At 41.6% G+C, this 24,382-nt stretch overlaps 1 protein-coding gene across 1 annotated transcript in view; it reads left to right on the top strand.

Moving 5' to 3' along the window:
* The window catches only part of PPTC7 (protein phosphatase targeting COQ7), a 35,215-nt gene extending 14,179 nt beyond the window's left edge, over nucleotides 1-21,036 (top strand). The window contains exons 2-6 of the mRNA XM_083151396.1: nucleotides 10,932-11,111; nucleotides 13,204-13,402; nucleotides 14,760-14,883; nucleotides 17,316-17,445; nucleotides 18,543-21,036. Of these exons, the coding sequence (XP_083007522.1) occupies nucleotides 10,932-11,111; nucleotides 13,204-13,402; nucleotides 14,760-14,883; nucleotides 17,316-17,445; nucleotides 18,543-18,601 (692 nt within the window). The 3' untranslated portion in view covers nucleotides 18,602-21,036. The remainder of the gene's footprint in view (nucleotides 1-10,931; nucleotides 11,112-13,203; nucleotides 13,403-14,759; nucleotides 14,884-17,315; nucleotides 17,446-18,542) is intronic.
* Nucleotides 21,037-24,382: the final 3,346 nt, after the last annotated feature.

The following is a 24,382-nucleotide window of genomic DNA, read 5'->3' as shown; positions in this document are numbered from 1 at the left end:
GTCCCGCTGCCTCCTCACCCTCTGGGGGGGTACCGCTTTTCACTATGCTCGGAGAGACACAGGCAGCAGCAGCGCAGGGTGTGCTGATGATGAGAGGGACAGCGGTGCTGCTGATGGAGAGCTGGCAGGGGGACGCATGGTGAGGTGATGCCCCCCCTGCCCGCTCTCCATCAGCAGCACCGCTGGCTGATCTCCGTCCCTCTCATCATCAGCACACCCTGCGCTGCTGCTGCCTGTGTCTCTCCGAGCATAGTGAAAAGTGGTACCAAACACACCCCCCCCCCCCCCGCCACCTCCTTGGCGGCAGCAGTAGCAGCAGCCCCTGTGAAAGGCAAGGGAATCGGGAGAAGATTCCTCTTGTGCCCAGCATGCCGCCACCCCCCAGCTTTGTGTGAGGCAGTGACCGGTGGGGGGGCTGGATGGACAGGGGAGCCGAGGAGGTGAGCGGGGACGGGTGGCCCAGACTGGGCTGCGAGGGGGGTGGTGGGTGGGTGGTGGACACTGCTGTCCGGCGGTTCTCCGGGGGGGGGGGGGGACACACACCTGTATACTGGTCCCCAGTGTCCCCCGGCCAGCTCTGCCGGCCACTGCACAGCGGGTCTCCCGAAATAGGAGCAGGGGAACAGAGGTGTGGGGGGGGGGGGGGGGGGGGGGGCTACCTGCACTGGCTTTGACCCTGTATTTGAAAGCTTTTCCCAAAACGGTTCGGCCAGGTAAAAAAAAGTAACTTAAACGGTAATATACCGTTTAAGAGATGTGGCAGACCCGTTCTTGGAAACTTTTTCAAATACAGGGTCAAAGCCAGTTATGCAGTCTGAAAGCAGCATAACTGCACAATGAAGCTTTTTGGTGTGTTCTGAAAAGGAAAAAGAAATGGTGTGTATCACAACTAGGGTTGATACCAGGCACTGCCTAGGTTTTTTTTTTTTTTTTTTTAAATTTAGCAGCCGTTTTGATTAAGGATAGTCAGTCCTTAGTAAATAACAAGATAAAAATAAAAAACTGTGAGTGTCTTATCAATAACTGTCCTATTCAGCTTCACCTTCGCAATTCCATCTAAGCCCAATAGGAGGATTCAGTATTGAATCCCGACGCCGGAATCCCGACAGTCGAGATGCCGACAAGGGGGGGGACGTGGATCGCCCCCCCTTGCGGTCTCGCTGCGCTCGCCACGCAGCGGGCCCGGTGCCTCGCTACGCTCGGCACACTAATTTATTCTCCCTCCAGGGGTGTCGTGGACACCCCAGGAGGGAGAATGTGTCGGCATTTCGGCGGTCGGGATTCCGGCGTCGGGATTCTGAACGCCGGGATCCCAACCGCCGGGATTTTAACTGCATCCCCAATAGGAACAGGATCCTCATTAAGGAAGATAAGAGGGGCTCTATTCCCTTAACCAAAAATGCATCTTTTATGTATTGAGTTGCACCATTTTTAGAGGTCTTATTCAATGAAGTATATTAATTCATGTTATTTTAAAGTGTGTGTGATGTCTTACAAGGATTAAATAAATTTTTTCTATCATACAGGTTTGTAATTTGTTCCTCAAAGCGCAGTTTTTTTTTCTTTTCTTATTTTGGTGTGTTCTGAGTGCTTAATTTCACAAATGGTAAAATCAGTTGGTTGTACCTCACATCTTTCAAAAGTATACCCCACTTTAGATTTCCCTTGAGGACAGGGCTTTTTACAGAAGTTTTACAGAGTGGCCCAACTACTATGGAGTTTGATATCTTTGTCCTCCAGATACCTACAACCTGGCAGTGTGCATAATGAACTAATCTTTAACCTACCTCTTGGCTAACCACACATATTTTACTTTCATCTTGTGAAAGTCACCTGAAGGTTATTTAAGTTGCATTAAAGTTTAAAAACATTCTTTCCAACTATTGAAAAGCTGGTGTGTAAGATCGGACCTACAAAATGTATACTTTACCCATTGTTCTCTGCTTTAGATTTTACGTAGCGCACAAGTCATTGGTTGAGAGCACTGAATTCCTGGAAAAACATCATACTGGCATGTATTTAGAATAGTTTAATTTCCATTTCCGACCATCACTTTTTCTGATATGGCTACTGTATCCCATTTGTCAGATGGCAAGCTGTTAAAATAAACAATCAGCTTGTGGAAGAAAATGCCACCACTATAGTTAGTGTTATGATGTACTTACTAAACCTACAGAGTCCCTCTATTAGCCTGTACTTTCTCACGCCATCAAACCCTGGGTTAAGAACTTGCAGGTTTAATGGGGCCTACACATGGGCTGATTTCAGGACATTTAATTAGGGCTCTGACTTGATTTGGCTAGATTGCTTAGAAAATGCTCCTACTTCCCTCAGTGTGTAGGGGCAATAACAATGTGCAGCCCCACGCAGAGGGGCACCAGAGAACACTGGCGCTGACACATTGCGATCTTGCTGAGCAATCTAGTATTGCTCTAGAAAATCTCCACGTGTGTAGGCCCCTTAAGAGAGAGTCACTTGATAAAGGCAGGGCAGAGATTACTGGGTGAGGTATTTCACCACCTATCATGACTACTTTAATAGATCACACTGTTAAAGGTGTGTACACACGGGGCATTATGATCGCTGGCAATATATTGCTCAGCAATCATATTGCTCAGTGTCCCATTTTCATCTGCGACCAGAGATCGTCGCAGATGAAAATGTCACACTGGCGGTAGAAGAGGTAGTGAGGAGCATGCTCCTCCTCCTCCAATCAGCGACCATTCAGGGGCTGAAAACAGGAGCGCGCACCTGGCGATTTATCGCTGGTGCACACTCCATTCGCTGGCAATATGGTCGCTGAGCGACCATATTGCCAGCGATAAGTATACCGTGTGTACACAGCTTTAAGGCTTCCTGCATTGATGCTGTAAGTGGTAATTTCAATTAGTGATCAGGGGTCAGATGTATTATCATTACCCTAAACCATGGGTCTTCAAACTGTGGCCCTCCAGATGTTGTGGAACTACATGTCCCAGCATGCCCTGGCAGTTTGGGCATGCTCTTGTAGGAAAAAATGTGGCAATACATGTCGGAACATGTAGTTTTACAACATCTGGGGGGCCGCAGTTTGAAGACCCATGCCCTAAACATTGCACTGAGACCAGCAATCCAAGATGTTGACCTTTTCAAGCACTAACACCGTGCATTAGTGTTCATTCTAGCACTCGCAATATTTAAAAACCCATGCAGTTCCTCTTCTCTGTGTGCTGTGGTGCTTCTAGCACAGTGTTGTCTGTATTTCAGCACTGATATGCAAGCCAGACCTGTGCTAGAAACACCACAGCAGACGACACCCCAGGCAGGGAAGAGGAACTGCATGGGTTTTCAAAGATGGCGGGTTCTAGAATGAACAATAAGGCATGAAGTGATAATGTAATATATTTGGGTGAAGGTGGAACAAATTGTTGATGAACTGATTTGCTAAAATATATGTATTTTATGAGTCCATCAGGAATCCCAAGATTTCTGTTGACACTGAATATAGCTACTTGCTTATGTTTTACTTCAGTCTGCCTGCTTGTTGGCACAAAAACAAGTCAGACTGTTTTTTATATTCTAATTTGTTCCTTGTTTTAATTTCTGGCCTGAGGATAGGGTGTTATCCGCTCTTGTGATCTGTAATTTCAGTGTGATGGTGTTCTGTCCAGGACTGCTACAAGGCAGCTGAGCTGATGAAATACCCGGATTTGTCGTTGGATACATAGGCTTTTGTTGAGTGTAAACCCCACAGCTTCAGAGCAGTATTCTTTGACCTTGCAATTTTTACTTAATTCATGAGTTACCATTCATACCCCTTTCACATCGCACCTCGGACTCCTATGTATGTGACGTATGGACCCGGGTCGAGTTGTGGTATGACAGCACCACCGTTTATAACCCTGGTCGACCAACCTGGCAATTCCTTCCAGGTTAAACTCTCGTCTCCCACTGTGCAGGGTTAAGGGCCAGATGTACTAAGTTTGAAAAGTGATACAATGGAGATTAATAAACCACTAGCCAATCAGCTCCTACCTGCCCTGTCACAGACTGTGTTTGTAAAATGACAGGTAGGAGCTGATTGGTTGGTGGTTTATCACTCTCCATTGTATTACTTTTCATGGCTTAGTACATCTCGCCTAAATGTGAAAGCGTCTGATCCTGACTCAATTGTTTGCACCGCCAGCAGTTAGCGGGTGTCCAATGGAGCTGTTCACCTGTAGCTCTGTGAGCGCATCAGAGTGTTGGCACTGATAGCTACTATTAGTTTGGCCGGGTTTAGCCAGTATTCACAGCTAAAACCGACCTTAATGGTCCCTATCAGCGTGAAGAAAAACAACTATTGAATATCTCCCTGCGATCTACCATCTCTCTAGATGGGAGATTGGGTGCGATATAACAATTGAGTACCACCCTAATGACTTAAAGATATCTCCTCCATTAGCACAACCTGTGGATTTTCTGAAGTGTGTCTATTAATAATCAGGTAACAAACTAGTAGTTATAGAACACATGCCCTGTTAGGATATCCCTGAGCACTGGCGTTTGGAAACACTGCTGTATTTTGTGGGTAGGAATAAGGTGTTTTAATACAAATGTTTTTTTGATTGATTAGACATTTTAGGCTGTAACCTTGAGTTCACGATGCGGTTTGGGTAACTGTTCTCTTCAAATACAATGACCATGGCTTGAGTGGGAAAACCATTGTTTAAAAGCAAAGTAAAATATTCCCTTCATTGTGATGTCCGTGGGATATCTGCTGTTATGAGATATCTCTCCTCGCACCTGAGGAGGCAACACATTGGGTTCAATTTATTCTTGTGTAGCATAAATGTGGCTATATGATACATTTAAACTCTCTGATTTTTGCATTTAATGTGCTCAATCGGCGTGAAAACAAAAAGATCAATTACAACCTCCCGTCCTTATATGAAAATTAAATATGGCTTCTATACTGTAAGCTCCACTAGGGCAGGGACTAAAGTGAATGGTCACAAATATTCTTTATGAAGCTCTGTACAATGTGTGCTCTATATAAATAAGTGGTGATTAAATGAGTGAGGTCACCCCACCTTACTCCAGACATCAGCAGTCATTGTAAACCTATATTATGTAAGGCTATGCCAACTTTTTCAAGGCACAGTTTGTGCTTAAATGGCATAAATGGTTTGGCTGCTATAGATGACAGGTTGCAGAACACCAGACATATGAAGTCTTTATTTCATGCATTTATATAATTACATGATTACCTTTCTCAAGTCTTAAAACCGATATTATGAGACGGGTCATCCAATCTACTCCTGTAATAACTGCTCAGTGTTAATCTGCAGTGACCTCTAATCCTCCTCACTCAATATGCAGATTATATTTCTAGAATGTGTACTGTACATAACCTAGAACAGGGGCAAATCCTTTTATACTTGTGTATACATTTTCTCCTATATAGACATTTCATGGCTGATTCTTTGTAAGCTAAGGGTCAAGTACTGTATATCCGTGTAGCTCTTAATAAAGAGGACCACTGAGTAGTCTACTCGCCTAATATCACAATTTGTTATATTTAATATAAAATATTTAGAATTCAGTATTTGACATTTTATGACCTGATCTGGTTTAAGACATTATTATTTTTCCTATATGTAATATTCTGCTTCCATATATAACGCATGTCAGTTGTATCAGTTAGAAAATGCTACGCGCTGGCAGCCAATTGGAGAACTGTATTATTATTTTTTTACACAGGCGATGCTAGGTTAGTCATGGGCAGACAGTCACTATAGTATAATTTGATATGAATTGTATTCTGGTCTGTGTTTAAAATAGCAGGTGGCTGACAGGTTGACCTCTATTTTTGGGTAGAATCTGATTAATCTATCCAGCGTATTGAGTCTGGCAGCAGGCTGCTTGCAGATTACAGAGTTCATAGCTGGGTCAAGGCAAAATCTTGTATTGTCAATCGCTGAAGGCTCTGTTGGAGGCATAGTGGACCAGTGATTGTTTGCGGAGGAGATGTCCTTGCGTTATAGAAACTTGTGGGCTTTTTTTTTTTTTCTCCCCACCCATTTTACAGTGTTTGTCAATAAAACCGTAGAAAATGCAATATGATCACGAGAGAGCCTGTACAAACACATAGGACACTGAGGCAGATTTAATTACAGGTGCTGCCGAATTTCATAGCTGACATAAGTTAACCTAGTAATACGTTGTTTGTTTTCCTGTGCCACCTGTATGGGTTTGAGCTAACAATGCTGCTGGCTACCATGTGCTATTCTGCACATTGCGGGCACTGCAGCTCACTCCTCTTCACCTAGTTACCCAGTCTAGTAGTGGACATGGTGCCTAGCAACAGGGAACCTTAAGGTCCATGCAGTGTCCACAAAGATACTGGGTCAGTGGAACCAATAGGTTCCATACCTTTTTAAAAAGCATGATGTAATATTACTGGGTGGTACAGATGCATTCGTTTTCAAATGAGACCATGCACAAATGCATCCTTGTTGAGATATAGCTAACTCGGGGGCAGATTTATTAAGCTTGGTGAAGTGATAGTGTCTGATACTTTATCACTGGCCAATTGGCTCCTAACTGAAGTTAGTCTTGGTTTGAAAAATGACAGATAGGAGCTGATTTGATGAAGACCAGACACTTTTTCACTTCACTGAGCTTAATATATCTACCCCTAATCCATCTCCCTGATTATATTTATTATTAGTAATATTATTTATTTATGATAATACTAATAAAATGCTTAAAAAAATTTTTGCATGATTTTTCCTCATTGTTTTTTTCCCAATTTTTGGGGGGCTATCCAATTTGGTCGCCCCAAAAAACAGGAGTTCAGTGAAAACTGTTTTTTTTTGCTAGACACAGCCCTGTTTTTGTCCGAAAATGGGTCTGTTTTGGGGCATTTTGACTGGCTTGGGAACTAGTCATCAATAATGCCTCGAAAGCATTCAACAAAATCTGGGGCTGTTGGCTGGCCTCAAAAAACATCATTTTTAAAATTGTGTTAATGTACACTTTAATCTCATCCCCTTTCTATTTTTATCTTGTTTGGTCTCCATACGCCCAATCTTATCCCTTTATATCACTCTTATAAATCTGAGTTTCAGCTTTAGTATTTGTTTAAATACAAGTATTAATCATCCACCGTAATGGCGTGCTGCATGTCTGGCCAACGGTCAAGATCCCGGAAGTGAGTATATCGGTGTAGAAATCCCGACTGCCCATCAGTCAGAATCCTGATCAATGGGCTATTCTCCATCGTTGTGGTCCACAACCCCCATAGAGGGAGAATAGAACCTGTGGCGAGCCACCAACCCGCAGCATGGCAAGCATGTAAGGGACTTTTTGTGCTCGTTCCCCCTGTTGGAGTACCGGCGACCAGGATTCCTATATCTGTATACTGACCGTCTGCTAGACTTACCACACCCCCTTAATGCCAGATAGTTTCCATGCAGATGCTTCTTGGTCTGCTGTACATGCCATAATATTGAGTATAGCTCAGTTGCAAACCTAATAGATGGGAGTGTAAGGGTTACGGTCTGCCTTCGCAGTTGACTAATGTGAAACCTTGCTGATAGTCAATTAGACACCGCTTTAAGGCCAGATTAAAGCTTTATAAAGACTGAGCATTGACAAATAAAGATAACTTTGTGGAATAACATAAAAATCGGGAGAAGGCAGCTGATTTTAGTTTCCATTTAACTCTTGTGAGCATACAATGTGGTCTCTAGATTCTTGACAAGTTCAGTTCTGATAATTGCACAGTTGCCCTGGTAGGTCTCTAGGCCGTTAGTATAGTTGCATGCTGTTTTGGATATGCTCCCTTGCTGACTGACTGTTGGATACTTTTGCCTCATTCGCATTTAGTTTGACAAGCTTTCTCCTAAGCACAGAGTGTAAGCAATGCACATTGATGTCTGCCAGGCACAGGATCAAAGCACATTGGTGCAAAAAGCTGACATGTTGCACCTTGTTACTGACCTCAAGGCAATCTGAAGATGAGAGCTAAAGTCCATGGGCAAGATTAATTTGTCATATTGCACCCAATCTCCTGTCTAAAGCGACGGAAGATCTTGAAACAATATGCAATCGATGTTTCTTTTTGCGCCGATTCCTCCCTTTAAGGCCAGATTTAGCCACGAATAGTGGTTAAACCCAACCAAACAAATAGGTGCGCCTCAAAATTCAGTTTGTGTTCTCAAACGGGTGACTTTTTTTTTTTTTTTTTTACTCCTGGGATCTTGTATATGGGAAATGGAATACATACAGATTTGTATCTATTGCTTGGTAACTGCTTTCGCTATGAAAGTGGGAACTGCTGTGAATACATAGGTTATGAGTGTACTCTTCAGAATAATTTTCTAAATTATTTAATTTTCTTTTTTTTCTTTTCAGTTTAATGCTATGTTTCCTGAAATCCTACATAACTTGGGAGGTATTTACATGAAGGCAAACTCTATGGGCCAGATTCAATTGTCACATTTCACCCAATCTCATGTCTAAAGCGACAAGAGCTTGTGGGTGATATATGCAATTGATGGTTTGGGTATTTTTTTTTTTTTTTTTTTAGCTTGCAACAATTTTTATTGAAGAATTTTTAAAGACAAAAATAGTACATCCCAAAATATGACGGTGACCAAAAATATAGGGGCAGATTCAGATACCCCCATCTATAGTGATGAGATATTATGGGGCAATATTCAAATGTCTGTTTATGGTGCCCATTATGGTCTGATTAAGGCATGCATAGCTGCTAGTGGCTATCGGCGGTAAAACATTTGAATTTGGCCCACTGTATGCAATCCACAATAGGTTATACAACAAAAAAGTGCATTCGTGGATGTACAGAACATCTAAAAAAGAGAGGAAAACACAAAATGGGGAAAGAGAAAAAATGTTTTTCTTTCGCTGATCACACCCATTAAGGTTGGGTTTAGCTGCAAAAAGCAGAAACATGACTAAACTAATAGGTGTGCCGCGAAATGTCCGGTTTGGACGCGCAAACAGGTGGCTCTTGGGCTTTCAGCTCGCCACCCCCGGGAGAGTGCAAGCTGAAAAATCTGCACCTGCACCCAGTCATGCCCAAACTGAGCTACATTTGAATAGCTCTGTTTGGTACCCTCTAGTGGTTTCTGACGGCACAATTGATTTTGGACCTATGCCACCAGTGTCTTCTACACTCTGCCACCACATTTTCACCAGGCTTTAGTTGCTGAAAACCATTGTCAAGGCTAGATATAGAGAAAGTGAAGATGCAGGTGCCAAGACCAACCCAAGATTTATCATACATACAGAAAATAATCTGTCCAATGTCTTTAAAATCAAACCATATCAAATATATTTCAGAACTGTCCAGTCATTGCTTAAACAAAGTGTGTGCAGCTTTTTTGTGGTGTTCCTCCTCTCCAGTGCACTTGATCCATACATTACTGTGATTATCCCATCCATCCCTACTCTTCAGTTACATAAGTTATATGACTGTAGGCAGTCATATAAACTGGCTGACGGCTGTCTCTTGTAATGTAATAAAGAAAAAGTACGCTAAGCTATTAATAGCTGAGAAAGTGCTGAAACATTTTGATTTCATTGTGAAAAATCTATAGATATAGCGATAGATATAGACGTTTGTTTAGAGGGCACGGAATTAGATGCTACTGCCTGAGTGCGAAATCATAGACCTACTGTAGAAATAGTTATATGACCCATGCACCCCCTTTTGTAAGATATATAGTAAGTTCTGTGCCCAGTTAGAAAAGTTTTAAGGTCTCATGATTTTTTTTGGTACTGTGGTTTTACGACGGCACTGCCCACGGTTTGCATCGTATGAAAATCGCATATGATTTGCATGCGATGCAGTTCAGCTCGAAGCGTGGCGAGGAGACACGGTACACGTCCTCTCGACCTGTTCATACCCCCACTCTCCACGTCAGCATTGAGTTGATTTTATAAAGTGTGTGTGAGCGGACGTGGAAAAATGAGCCTGAAGAGTGGCGAGCGCAATGGAATACACGTCAAGTAATCAGCGTCCCCTACACTTCGGGCTCGCTGCGCTCGCCACACTTTGGAGAATCCACTCCATGCTGACGTGGATAGTGGGGGTATGAACAGGTCGGTTTGACTCGTATCGAGGGGCTTGCTGCGCTCTCCACTCTTCAGGCTGGCGTGGATAGTGGGGATGTGCTAAATCGCATCACATACGATGCGATCCACGGACAGTGCTGCCGTGAAACTACACAAGTACTTTTTTTTTTTTTTTTATAGTCTCAATACTCCTCGCCTGACTCGCAGGGGGCAATTCAATGATTCTGGCTGACCCCTGGCAGGGCGTTCAAATGAATAGGCATCTATTGGAGCAATTTAATTGTTTCTCCAATCAGACACCTATATTGCTCAAATCAAAATCTTTTTTTTCACAGCCACTGGAGATGCGTAAGTAGTTTTTGCACCCAAACAGCAACTTTGGGCACAATAATTACTACTGGGTGCCTGAACGGAGAATCAATTGAATTGCTTAGTCAGGCACTTTTCTTTTAGATATCCAAGCTGCCTTTGCACATGAAAATGCCCCTCCTCTTCCCAATGTCTTTATATTTCTCACACACACACACACACACTAATTAGTAGAATAGGGTTCATATTGTGTCCATTAGTATGGCCGGGTATACAGTTGCATAATAAAGGAACATTTTAAAATGTACACATTAGTTCTGTTGGAGAGCGTGCGCTATATAAATTAAACTTGCTTACATTTGAAGTATTCTGACTTCCCCAGGGGGTAAATTAAATACATCATGGGAACGTTGTGGTTTTTTTTTTTTTATTACAAATCTGTGTGTCTTGCCTGGTTGGTGTTTATGATAAATCTATAGTATTACAGGCATGCTTTTAATATATGTGTACTACAATTCCAATCCAAGCAACTCATCCTTTTTATTTTTCCTTTTTAGGCGTGGCTGATGGAGTAGGTGGATGGAGGGACTACGGAGTTGACCCTTCTCAGTTCTCAGAGACTCTTATGCGCACGTGTGAGCGTTTGGTTAAGGAAGGACGGTTTGTGCCAACCAACCCCATTGGGATCCTCACCTCAAGCTACTGTGAGCTGCTTCAGAACAAAGTACCTTTACTAGGTAAGTGGAGTGATCTCTAGGTAGCCTTACTTTTTCTTTCCAAAGACAAAAACTGCCAAGCCTTTGATATTGAAAAATCAATAACTTTAAGTATCTTTCAATGTATCCATAAAGCTTATACTTTTAGTAAAGTGCATGCTTAGCTACAGACACTCCTTCAGAACTGCTAGTGCTTTACAATGTGTTCATGGACTTTGACATAAATGGATGTCAAAATAAAAACAGAGCACCTGTAAAGGCCCCCATACACTGCTGCAACTTCTTCCCATGGAGAAGTTGCACGTAGTGCTCTCCTGAGCCCGGCAGGCTCACTTGTGATCTATTGCATGCGGTCGTTTTGCAATGGGACCGCGCATTGCATCGGACCTGGTGTCAGTCACCTGCAATTTGGGTTATTTTCCTGTGATTGCTGGAATCGCAGGAAAAGAACCCATAATGCAGGTAAATCTCCCAGTGTATGGGGGACTTAAGATGTACAGTATTAATGGTTTAGCATTTGCATTATTCTCTACATGTAAATAATGTCAATAACAAGGACATGCTGAAGGTTATATGCTGGGACACTTGTATTCCTTTTGATGGATCTTCTGTTTTCCTTAATCTAAATGTAAAGGTCAGACATGAGCAGCATGTTCTGCTGAAGCACAAGAAGACATTATTTTTTTATTGCTTTCCAAGAATAGGGGCCCATATTAATAACACAGAACATGAGCTGGGCGAGGTTTTTTCTTTAGTGCAGAAAAGAGGCCAGCGATTCTGATCCAAATATAGGGCAATCCTGTTCAGGTGGGGTTTTTTTTTTGGGATGACTTGGATGTAATGTCAAAAGCAAACATTTTGGGGTACTTGGAAGAAATGATACCTTGCATATGTGTGTGTTGTAGACCAGCCACCCATACTATTGTATTTCTTATTACAACTTAATGCTGGAATTCAACTGCTTTTCTTTTGCAGTGTATGGTTGTGTTAAGACAATGCAATAGGTGGTTTTAGTTTATATGTATGAGGTATGCAGGATTAGTGTGTTGTCTTAAGAGCAATGAAAAGAAGTTAGTGGTCAAACATTTCCATGTGCTTTTAATGGTATTGATAAACCTGTGACTAGCCCCACAGCACTAGGTAAAGTAGACAGACACAAGAACAACTGAAGACCGCTGCAGTGAAGGTCTGGCAAAGCATAACAAAGGAGGAAACCCAGCATTTGTGTTCCACACTTCACTACAATGGCACAGTGACCTAGCTTCCACTCCCAGTACCAGCCTATAGGCATTTGCCATGTCTATACACCCACCCCCTAAAATAAAGGTGCATTATTTGATAACTTTTTTTGAATCACGGCACCTTTTGAGAATCAAAATTTTTTTTTTCTAGGTCACCCCTAGTCCAACAATTTTTATTTATTTTTTATTTTTACTGACAAATCTTTAAAAAAAAGAATTAAATGAAGTAATTTTTGTTTATACAGTATGTCATTCTTAGGTTCAATTCTTTAATGAGGGATGGGATTCGCTTCTGTTTGTTCACATAAATTATCACACTGCGAATGCAGGTGGATATTTGTGTCCATGCTTGAAAACACATTCAATACACTAATAAAGTTCATTGGTTAAATGTGATCACCCTATAGTCTAGTCTTGCACCTCTTGTCAGACGGACACATGTCTTGGTTTCCTATTTTCCTTCAATGCAACAGCCAATTTTAGCTGCACTTTGTGTGAAGCAGAGACTTAACTTTAAATAGTGGTGTGTCATTTTTGTTACTTTTTTTTTGTCTTCAATTTCCGGTAAAAGGACGGTGAAACCTGTAAATAAAAATATTGCAATAAGCTTGCTTGTATAGTATTTATTCATGTGTATCCCATTTAAAGTAAAATATTCTTTCTCTGTTCTTTTCACTATCCTGAAATGTCCATGTAAAACGTGTATGGATATCTGTTCTACAACAATCATAGCTGCAGGTATTGACCGTGTAGCGTTATCCTTTAAAAAATCCTAACCCAAATTGAGGAGTTTTGGCTCAAACCTGTTTTGAAAGTAGAACTTGCAGACTGTGAGTTTGGCACTAACATTGTTTATTTTTATTTTTTTTAAGGAAGCAGCACTGCCTGCTTAGTCGTTCTGGATAGGACAAGTCATCGTTTACACACAGCAAATCTAGGGGATTCCGGTTTTCTTGTGGTAAGGGCAGGAGAAGTTGTGCACCGGTCAGACGAACAACAACATTACTTCAACACTCCATTCCAGTTGTCAATAGCACCTCCTGAAGCTGAAGGTGTAGTTCTTAGTGACAGGTACGTATCGCTAATGACTTGAGTGTGCCCTTAATATTGAGTAACTGAACTGTGAGGGCTATTTCACATTATCAGATGCCGGGCTTCTAATCTATAATATGGGGTTATGAGTCCTTTGACACAGCCCGGTGTAAAGATTCAGCTCTTCCTGCCCCCAATTTAACATATGTAAACCCCGTCCCCAGAATTAATGTGACAACCATGGCAGAAACATATATTTCAAAAAAGACATTTTAACTGTAAAATAAAGATTTCCCCCATCTTTTGTCACTGCCAAACACATTCCCTCTGAAAAAAACAATGAGAGTTTGCAATTTGATTGTAATGCAAATTTGGTGTAGAAGTGGCTCAAACATCATCTCGCTCCTAATTCAATTGACCATTTATAATGTAAACTTGGCTTAATTGATGCATCTCACCAAAAAGATGTACTTTTATTGATGCATCTATCCGTTCTAGCATGACATTTGGATGTGCTATCTCATTTCCTGAGTGCTGGGCTGTAGGCATGTGATCACACAGGGCTCATGTTGCTTTCACATCAGTGTGAAAATATTTCCATCAGCACACTGTGTTCTTGCAATGGAAAGCCACACTACACTTGGCAAGCAACACTTTTAGATGGGAGTGTTCAGATGCCTGTCTGTTCATAGGACACATGAAAGGTTTTTTTTTGTCCCCTCCTCAAATGACACACCGCATGTGTTCAGCAGGAGTCTGACCACTGAACTGGACCTTGATAAGTAAATGTTCTAGAATACCAATACTTGAAAGAAAAAAAGATTCATAGACCGGAGTTGTCTATCTGGGTCAAACAATGTCATTGTAAAGCACAGGTTACTTTACACTGCTATAAACACCATGTCTTACTAATATGTGTGTGCCATAATAAATATGGAGGTTATTTTGAATATACTGTAGCAAGCTAAATTCTCTTTAATAAAGAGAGTGGTTTAGGAGGAGTAGGATCAGAGGGGTGTGGTACAGGGGTCCGACAGTCGGGATCCCGACAGTCATTAGCCTGACGTTGGTATCCCGACTGGCCGGACCCAGACAGTATGGTGAGCGCAACTAAGCCCTTTGCGGGCTTGCTGCACTCGCCACACTGGGCACGGTTCTATTCAATTCTCCCTCTATGGGGGGGTCATGTACCCTCACGAGGGAAAATAGCAGGTGACCGTCGGGAACCCGGCTGTTGGTGTTTTGACAGTTGGGATCCTGACAGTCGGGACCCCGTCCGGCACCCGGTGCAGAGGGAAGGTTTATCTAATGTGCATTAGCGCTGATTATGTGCATTGTAGTTTCTGCAGCGTGCTTTTACCTGTCTGCTGACTTTCCTGTCTGGTTCTTTTTACAGTCCTGATGCTGCAGACAGTAGTACATTTGATGTTCAGCTGGGTGACATTATTCTTACAGCAACTGATGGACTTTTTGATAACATGCCTGATTATATGATACTTCAAGAATTAAAAAAGCTAAAGGTATGCAAAACCAACATTTTTACTTTTTGACCAATAAAATATATGGGGCCAGATTCAATTGTCATACCACACACATCTTCTGTGTAAAGCGAGGGCAGATCATGGGGTGATATGCAATTCATGTTTTTCTTTGCACAAATTGCACCTATTAAGGTTGGGTTTAGCTGTGAATAGCTGACCAAACAAATAGGAGTGCCCAAAAAAGTCTTTTTCAGGTTGAAACTGGTGACTTTTTGCAGGTTTCAGCTTGCCACCCCCGCAGGTTCAAACTGAAATGTTGGTGCCAGCAGCCTGACCCTCTAATGTTTACAAATGGCGCAAACAATTGAATCTGGCCTATAGAACTCTTAAGGCCCCATCCACAAGGGCGAGGTATTGCATGCAGTACCTTGCATGCTATATTCACTGGCAGCTGCCAAGCAGGAGGATCACAATGTATTCTATGCAATCCCAGCAAAGGTTACAAGCGGTGATGAATATTTATGGTATCCTGTAGGAATGCGCATCACAATCGCAGGAAAAGTACATGCGACGTGTCATTTTTCATACCATATTGCACTAGTGGATGGCAACCTTTTTGTAAACATTGATTTTTAAACATTGTTGTCTTTCTTATGGCAGTGAGCTGTAATAGATTAGTCTGTTGTGTGGGTTTGAGTGGTGGCTGTTTACATAACACACCTTCAAATTGAAACCATTGTAGTAACGCAGCATCTTTGAGTGGCACAAAAGATTGTGAGGCTGCCGAAGAACTGAATGACCTTGGAAAGCCTTAAGGCTTTTAATGCGATTTTGGGACGATTTCATCCGATTTCGGCACTTTGCCGATAATCGGGTGATATCGGCCCAAAATCGCAGGTGTGTGATATCTGATCCGATCCGATGCGCGGTCCCGTGCGCATCGGACCGGATCAGGGAGGTCGGACAGTACATACGATCACGTCCGACCTCCCTGTATGCATATGCCTGCCCACCTGACAGGCATATGCATGCAGACACCGGGGGAGCAGTGGGGCGGGCAGCGGGTCCCTGAGCGCCGGGGAGTGCTGACCTGGCCGGGCGGTGATGTTCATATATCAGCAGCGCTGCGGGAGTCGGGAGGGGACGTGGTGCCGGGTGCGGCGAGTGCTGCTGGCTGACCTGGCCGGGCATGTGATAACAAATAGCAGCGGGGACGGGACGCGCAGTGACGGCTATTAGATTTTTAAAATACCTGTCAAATGACCGTCCGTTCTCTGATTGGCTGAGAGCTCTCTTGTCCCCGCTGCTGCTATTTGTTATCACATGCCAGGTCAGCCAGCAGCACTCCCGGCACCTGGCACCACGTCCCCTCCCGACTCCCGCAGCGCTGCTGATATATATGAACATCACCGCCGGGCCAGGTCAACACTCCCCGGCGCTCAGGGACCCGCTGCCCGTCCCACTGCTCCCCCTGATGAGAGCACCGCTGCCCCTCACCGCCCGCCACCTGCACCCCGACATGTGATAAATCGCTTGCGATTTATCACATGTCAAATTTGGCTCATCAAGTGCCAAATTGTGTGTGAGCCTCCCGTGCGGCTCACAGGAGAATTGGGTCCGACTTGTCTTAAGGACAAGTCGGCCTTAATGTATGGGGGCCTTTACACATCTAAGATAATGAAAAATGTGTTTAATCTAAACTATAGCAGAAATGGTAAGCATAGACAAACAGACGGTTAATCAAGTTTTGCACCAAAATGATAACGTAACAGAGTTTGTGCTATGATGGTTCCAAGACTTCTCACTGCCATACAGAAAGAAAATGATAAATTGGCACAGACTTTTTGGACAAATAAGTGGATTTTTGCCATCTGGGCACCAGAACATTCAATCAACATTAAAACAAAAATGTTCTAGACTAGAGACTTTGCAGGAAAGAATCAGAAGAGGCCAGGGTTTCATCCTTCATCAGAGTAACACACCAGCCCACTCTGCTCTCTGTGAAGCAGTTTTTTGGCCAAGAAACAGATTGCAGTGCTAGAACACCCTCCACACTGGCCAGACCTAGCACAGTGTGGCATTTTTCTATTCCCTAGAGTCAAATCTGCATTCAAGAGAAGGGATTTTAATTTTAGGTATTGAGGTAAATAAGAAAATGACAGAGCTGTTGAGACCACTGACAGATAATGAGCTAAAGCATGGCTTTGACCAATGGAAAGAAAGAAAGCAGCGGTATGTGGATGCTGAATGAGAGTACATAGAAGAGGACTTAATATAACAAAGCATAAATTATAACATCTCTTGTTTAGTGACACCATGTCCAAATTTTTTTTTTGTTTTATTCAAATGATGGTTTCTGCCATTGCTATAGCCACTCTTCCACATACACAAACCTGTATATTAATGTTAAGGTTTAGTGGTGCTTTAAGTTTGAGACTGTACAGTCAAACGTCTTTCTTGATTCTTTGCAGAATGCAAATTATGAAAGTATACAACAGACAGCGCGTAGTATTGCAGAGCAAGCCCATGATCTCGCCTACGATCCCAATTACATGTCACCATTTGCACAATTTGCATGTGACTATGGGCTGAATGTCAGAGGTAAGTGTGCTATATAGCTGGCCTGTGTCAGATCTCCACTACTGGAGAGAACGAAGCTGCAGTGTGACAGAAAACACACAGCATAGACGAGTAGTAGCATACAAACATGGTTAATCTGTTGGCACAAGTATCTATATAAGCTCATATGGGGAATGCACATGGGGCGATGTGTGCTTAGCGATTTTGGCTAGGTGATTTTTATTTTTTTGTCCTTTAACGTCCCAGTGTCTAGTTGGCCCATACACATATAGCGATCTGTGCTAACCATTGTTATTGTATGCTCTTGCTGAGCGATCTAACTAGATTATGCCTGCATGTGCTAAAGATCTGAACCGGTAATGGCAATGCGAGGGACCACGCATCGCTATCGCTTGTACACACGGAGCGATTTGTGCTTAATTTCTGTGTCCTGGACAGATCGCTTAGAAAATAGGCAAAAATTGTCCCATGTGTATGCCCCTTTTGTGAGCATGTTTATTTGTTTACACATAGAAAACAAATATTTGTAATGTCTACATTCATCATAAAATGTATTCTCACGGTTTTGGGGTCTTTTTGTATTTTTTATATCATCATTCACAGTTGAATCAAAATGAATGCACCAGTTTGTTTGCAGACCCATTGATTGGTCATTTGCTTGGTGACATTGGTATGCGCTTTGATTGGGTCACTCCACTTTTGACCCTCCTGAGGTGTATGTTGGAAAATACTGTGGGTGTTACCGGTGTTTATGCACTTTGCGCAGCTAAACATGATACTACTGGGCCCAACAGGGGGGGATTCAAAACATCGGATGTGCCCCATATGTAGAATTCCTTTTCTTATGTACATTGGACCATGTGCTTTTAGTACTAGAATAGTCAGATAAATGATACACTATTATCCCTTAATGCTTATCACCATTTGAACTTCTCTATATGTAAATGTGGCATTGTAATATTGGAACAACCAGTTATTGATTTGCCCATTGCAAATACTCGTGGCAGAGGCCCCTCAAGTGTAACACTGTAGAAATACGAATTTTGAAGTTTATTACAATAGACCTGTCTTTTGCTGCTGTTAATAAGCAATATACAGCTTTGTTCTTTGTTTTTTAGGAGGAAAACCAGATGACATCACTGTTCTTCTTTCAATTGTAGCTGAATATACAGACTGAAATGCCTGAACATCTGCTACAAATTTAGTTTTTTTTTGTATTCCTTTACAGCCCCTGGACTGCTATTTTGCACTGTATCCTGCTGGCAGGACTGCAATTTATTTTCAACAGATTTAATTGGCATGTTATGGAAGAAGCAGAACTTTGCATATGACAACTGAGGACATTGTAGAAAGCACTACAGTCTAATGGTTGAGCTATAGCTTACAGAAATGACTTGCCTCAAATGATCTAACTTATTTTAGTCCCTGGAACGTCCTATAAAACAGCAAGCTGAATTCTGTCCAAATCATTGGTTTTTTTTTTTGTTCACGTAATTATAGTTTGCTGTAAAATTACAGTGGGTGCTTTATACAGAATTGTGATGCAGTTTTGATTTCTGGCAAATCGTCTTAGCAAAAACACACACAAAAAAAGCACACTTATTAACCCCAAAAGTTACAATTTGTAAAAATATTACAAGTTCTATTTAGACCATTTCAAGTCTAGTCCATTTTGACTTGGCAACCGTTGTAAATCGCAGCTAGAAGTCTTTTATATAATGAACTGCTGAATAATACAAGTTGAAGACATGGAGTTCCTTCCAGTGTTTTACGTGTTCTTTTTAAGGATACTTAACTTAAAGCCATGTTTATATAAATATGTGTTATATACAGGTATGTATATAATGTATATTCTGGGTAACATAGTGACAATGCAGTGAAATTGTAGAGGTCACAAATATTTTTGGGTTAGTGTTCTATCTGATTCTATTTCTAACTTCGATTTAAAAAAAAAAAAAAAATCCTTCTCAAAAATATTTTGCCGCTGATTTCATTGTATATTATCTGTGTGGTGTTTAAGGTTACCTCAGATTGTACTTTTCTTTATGCATTTGTGATATTGTACTGTATATTTGTGTACTTATGTTGAGCTTTTATTTAAATATTTTTAACATGTACCATGTACATGTCATAACAATAGTACATCATGCTTGTAACAGGCATTTGATTCTCAATGATAATGAGGTTATTCATGTGTAAGAAGTCTAGAAATCTATGTTCTCTCCAATGTGGTATGTTGTCTGTGTGAAGTCACCTGGATTGACTTCTGATATTGCCTTAACTGCCCAAAACTTGATAAAGCAGGAAAACCAGCATATGGATTCACAAGACACATGGATATACGACGTGGCAATTTTGCTTTTGCATTGAGCCTTATATGTTCCAATTTGCATTGTGTCTTTCTCACAAGAAAACCTTGAATAATTTCCATTTTGTGTATGTTCTCCTTTATTTTCACGCTAATACAATTCTACTGATAATCACATTGTCCTGGAGGATAAGCACTTAAGGGGGGTATGTATCAAAGTTTGGAAAGAAAATTGTGAGAAGATACCAGCCAACCAGCTTCTGCCTTATATTTTACAGGCTGTGTTTGAAAAATGTCAGTTTTGAGCTGAATACTGTTTGAGTATCCCTTATCCAAAATGCTCTGGACCAGAAAAATGTTGGATAATGAATTATTCCATATTTGAACGTGGTGTCTTGAGGTATTTTGGATTTATGATGTATAAGCACATCAAACACATGAAATACACACAAATATTTTTTATTTGTGCAGGAAACAAGGTTTTCAAAAACAAAGTTTTTGTATTATCACAGACTCAGAATTTGTATACCAAGCAATCATGTCCTTGCACATATTTAGTGCCAGTTACATGTTATTTCCCCAGTAGTGTCAGTTACAGATGTCCCCAGTAGGTTTTTTAGTAAAAAATAAAAGTACATTTTGTAGACTATGGTTTTCGGAATCATTTAGATAACGGATACTCAACCTGTAGTTGGTCTAATGGGGCAGATGTATTAAGCCTGGCAAAGCAATAAAGTGGAAGGAGAGAATGCACCAATCAATCAGCTGTGTATGAAATATGACAGTTGGGAGTTGATTGGCTGGTGCATTATCTCCTTCCAGTTTATCTCTTCCCCAGGCTTAACACATCTGCCCCTTTTTTCCTCTTAAGGTGTCCATCCACAGACCAATGCTCTCTGTACCTATTGTACCATATTGCATCGCATGTAGTACAAAAAGCATGTGATGTGCTAAAGCATGTTACTTTTTGTACTAGATGCAGTGCGATCTAGTACAAAAAAAAGTATGGGCTGCACAGACTTTGTGCTGAGCGATGTGTGTGGGAGCGAGTGTCACACCCGAAAAAAGCACCTTAACAGATTTCTCTCTACAAGCTTTGATAAATCCCCCACTTAGTGTGAATTGGATGAGACAATTTAATGATGAAAATATAATGTATTCTATATGGAGTCTAAATTATACCTACAAAACATTTATTCTAAACCTTGATTGATGGCTAGTATTGTATACATTCTATGTCTAGACATGGCGTTCTTCTGTGCTCAGAGGGAAAATATAAACCAAACCTTTTTATTTTGACTTTATCCTGTTTACTTCATGTTTTTAATCCTTGGCTGATGTGAGGTCAAGATGTAATGAGTTTTCCACAATTCCCTTAGCCATACTATATAATTTCACATAAGTTATTTTTGCATAACTTAAATTCTAGGCTAGACATACCATAATACACAAACAGATTTAAATAATTGTAAATTATATGGCGGCGGAATGTAAAAGATCTCTATTAGGCTATTCTTGTGGTAGACATATTTTACAGTACCATCTGATATGATTGAGAACTACAGCTCTCGGAGAGTACAGATGTCTTGCTTTTCTTTGGATGCGGGAAATAAAGACAAATTAAACCATGATTTCTAATCACACAAATAATTTAGTGGGTTTTACATTCAAAAACATCAGAACCCTTGTTAAGACTATATAATACAGGTTGAGTATCCCCTATCCGAAATGCTCGGGACCACGAGCATTCCGGATAGGGGAATTTTCCGGTTTTTGGAATATATTTTTTAAACCATACTTACCTGTCCCCTGATGGTGTCCGGTGGTCCCTCGGCGTCCACGCAGTCCCCGGGCGTCCACAGCAGGCCTCCGGCATCTTCTCTGGGTCTCCAGCGGTCCCAGGAATGCATTGCGCGAGTGTGCGCGCGCACCGGTGACGTCACCGGCGCGCGCACACTCGCGCAATGCATTCCTGGGACCGCTGGAGTAGAATGCCAGAGGCCTGCTGTGGACGCCCGGGGACTTGGTAAGTATGAAAAGAGGGTTAGGGGGTTAAAAAAAAAAAAAAATCGAATGATTCCAAAAACCACGGTTTTTGGAATAATTCGGATAAGGAATGTCCGGATACCGGATACTCAACCTGTATCTACAGTTTTTGTGAACAGTTTGGGCATTAAAATAATATAAATACATATTTTATGGTAGTCTCATTAGCCAAGTTGCATTTGCAACAATTCATTCTATTTTCTTGTAAACTGTTAAAGATTTGGATAATTTTTTCATTGGAAAAATGACAAATCTGTTTTCAGTGACCAGGAAAGAAAGCTGCTCTTTACAGTTTTACTATAAAAAAAAAAAAATCAATACCACCTTAATGTACTGATTGTTTGGTTTTGTCATATTGATCCGTTATCTAAGGAACCATATTATAATTTTAGGTTTCTTTTTCACTGTTTTAAAGTAAAATTTCTTAAACCTACGCAATAGAATCTCATGCACAGCTATTGTAAGCATCTTAGATTTCCATATATGAAATGCTCCTAATTCAAATCAGACTCGGCTAGTAGTTTCTAACTGGCTATATTGGACAGTGTGCGTGAAGGGTTCAGATTCTAGCCACAATGTCTTATGCCTTGCTAGGTTGACCCAATCAGGTTTTTATGCCAGTGCTGTGAGAATAATGGAGGTGCATCTGTAAAAGCCACTGCATAGCCTCTACAGAGTGGACTCCAAGTCAAGGAATATTCTGCAATCATACATGTTCTGACAATATCACACAATATATTCTCTTTTTAAGGAGAAATAAATTCAAAAGGATTGTCAGAGAAAGTAATGTGATTGATATATATCAATCTTAAAGTTTCAGTAACAAAAGTTTATTTACTATTCTATACTATTTATTCTGCATTCACCTCCTGATACATTTATAACCCTAAATCTAGATATTGAGATTTAAAGCTCAACAAATAGCCTAAAACGGATGCCATGGTGCTTTTGGTCTTACTGCGATTAATAAAGGGTTCATTAAGTATTGTAGCTTACTAGGATATTTCCCCTGCCATGATGCAGAGAGCATCTGGGAAGCCACCTTCTCAACGTGCTAATTTATAACAGTCTCCCCATTATTCTGACATAATGTACATTGATAAAGGGATCTGATTATGATCAGTCATACATTTGGGATCAATAAGTCTCACCTACAGAAAATAAAGACTGTAGGGTACTTGTGAGTTATCCGGGCGTCCGATTTTTAAATCGGGTCGGATCGGGACATCGCATCGCATGCGACCATCGGATGCGATGCGATGCGATGACCCGATTTTTCCATAGGAATCAATGTTAAAATGGACTGAGTCCATTTTAACATGGAATTCAATGGGAAAAAGGGTCCTTTTCATACCCCTACTATCCAAGTGGGCATGGAGTTGGATATAAACCTGTGGCGAGCGTAGCGAGCCACCGAGCCCGAAGCGTGGCGAGCGTAGCGAGCCCCGCGAGGGGACACGGAATACCGTCCCCTCGCGGGGCTCGCTTCGCTCGCCACGCTTCGGGCTCGGTGGCTCGCTACGCTCGCCACAGGTTTATATCCAACTCCATGCCCACTTGGATAGTAGGGGTATGAAAAGGACCCCTTTTTCCATAGGAATCATTTTAACATTGATTCCTATGGAAAAATCGGGTCATCGCATCCGATGGTCGCATGCGATGCGATGCGATATCGCATCGCATCTGATTGTATGCCTTAACTTAAGGCATACAATCAAAAAATCGGACGCCCGGATAACTCACAAGTACCGACTGTAGTACAGATTTATACCCTATACCAATTAATTTGTCAAAAAAATAGATACAAAAGGCATTGAAGCTTTAATATTCATTATGGCCATCCTTCATCTCATATTACATAATATGTACTAGGAGTGTGCAATAACTTCCCAGATATACAGTGCAAAGGTAGAGTTGATGCAATCTGGTTATGAACCATACTTTGAGTAAAATTCTTGTGAAATGTCAAGGCTCAGAACCATATAGAAGTAGCACTGAACACAGAAGGTCAGCATTTAAATTTACTTCACAAGTTTATGGAGTTCAACTGAGACCACTTGACATAACATTGATCTACAACTACAGAAGTAGTCTGTGACAGCAAGCAAACTATGACCAGTGACCGGCTGCTTTTGGGATGGAAGCACCAGCCTGAACCACTGTTATGATTTTTATTTAATTTTGCAGAAGTTTGGCATAGGACATAGCACACAGGGCAGTTGCGGAGCTCATCTTCTATCACATAGGCCAATGTTGCTGTTATGCAGCCCATAGTTGAGGTGAATGCCTGGGTGACTGTATCCCAGTTAGAGGAGATGGGCATCTCAGCTGGATCCATCTGCTAATTACTCCACAAAAGGCTTGACCTTTGCAAGGTTTCTTCATGTTGGTACACCATCAGCTACTCGAGAGCAGAAGGAGGCTCAGGTAACTTGGTGCTGTAGCAAGATTTCCAGGGTTCATGGCAGTCTTCCAAACTCTGGGAGATCATCGGTAAAAATTAATCCTGGATCTACAGGTCTGACAAAGAGACCAAATAGTCAGTGCAAATGTTCCCAGCTGGAGGTGTGCTGCAACAGCAGTTCTGACTTGAGTGCAGCATAG

The sequence above is a fragment of the Crinia signifera genome, chromosome 1, assembly GCF_055691185.1.
Source record: "Crinia signifera chromosome 1, ASM5569118v1, whole genome shotgun sequence".
In the NCBI taxonomy this organism is placed as follows: Eukaryota; Metazoa; Chordata; class Amphibia; order Anura; family Myobatrachidae; genus Crinia; species Crinia signifera.
Note: the sequence above shows the minus strand (reverse complement) of the source record. Positions and strands in the feature narration are given on the sequence as shown.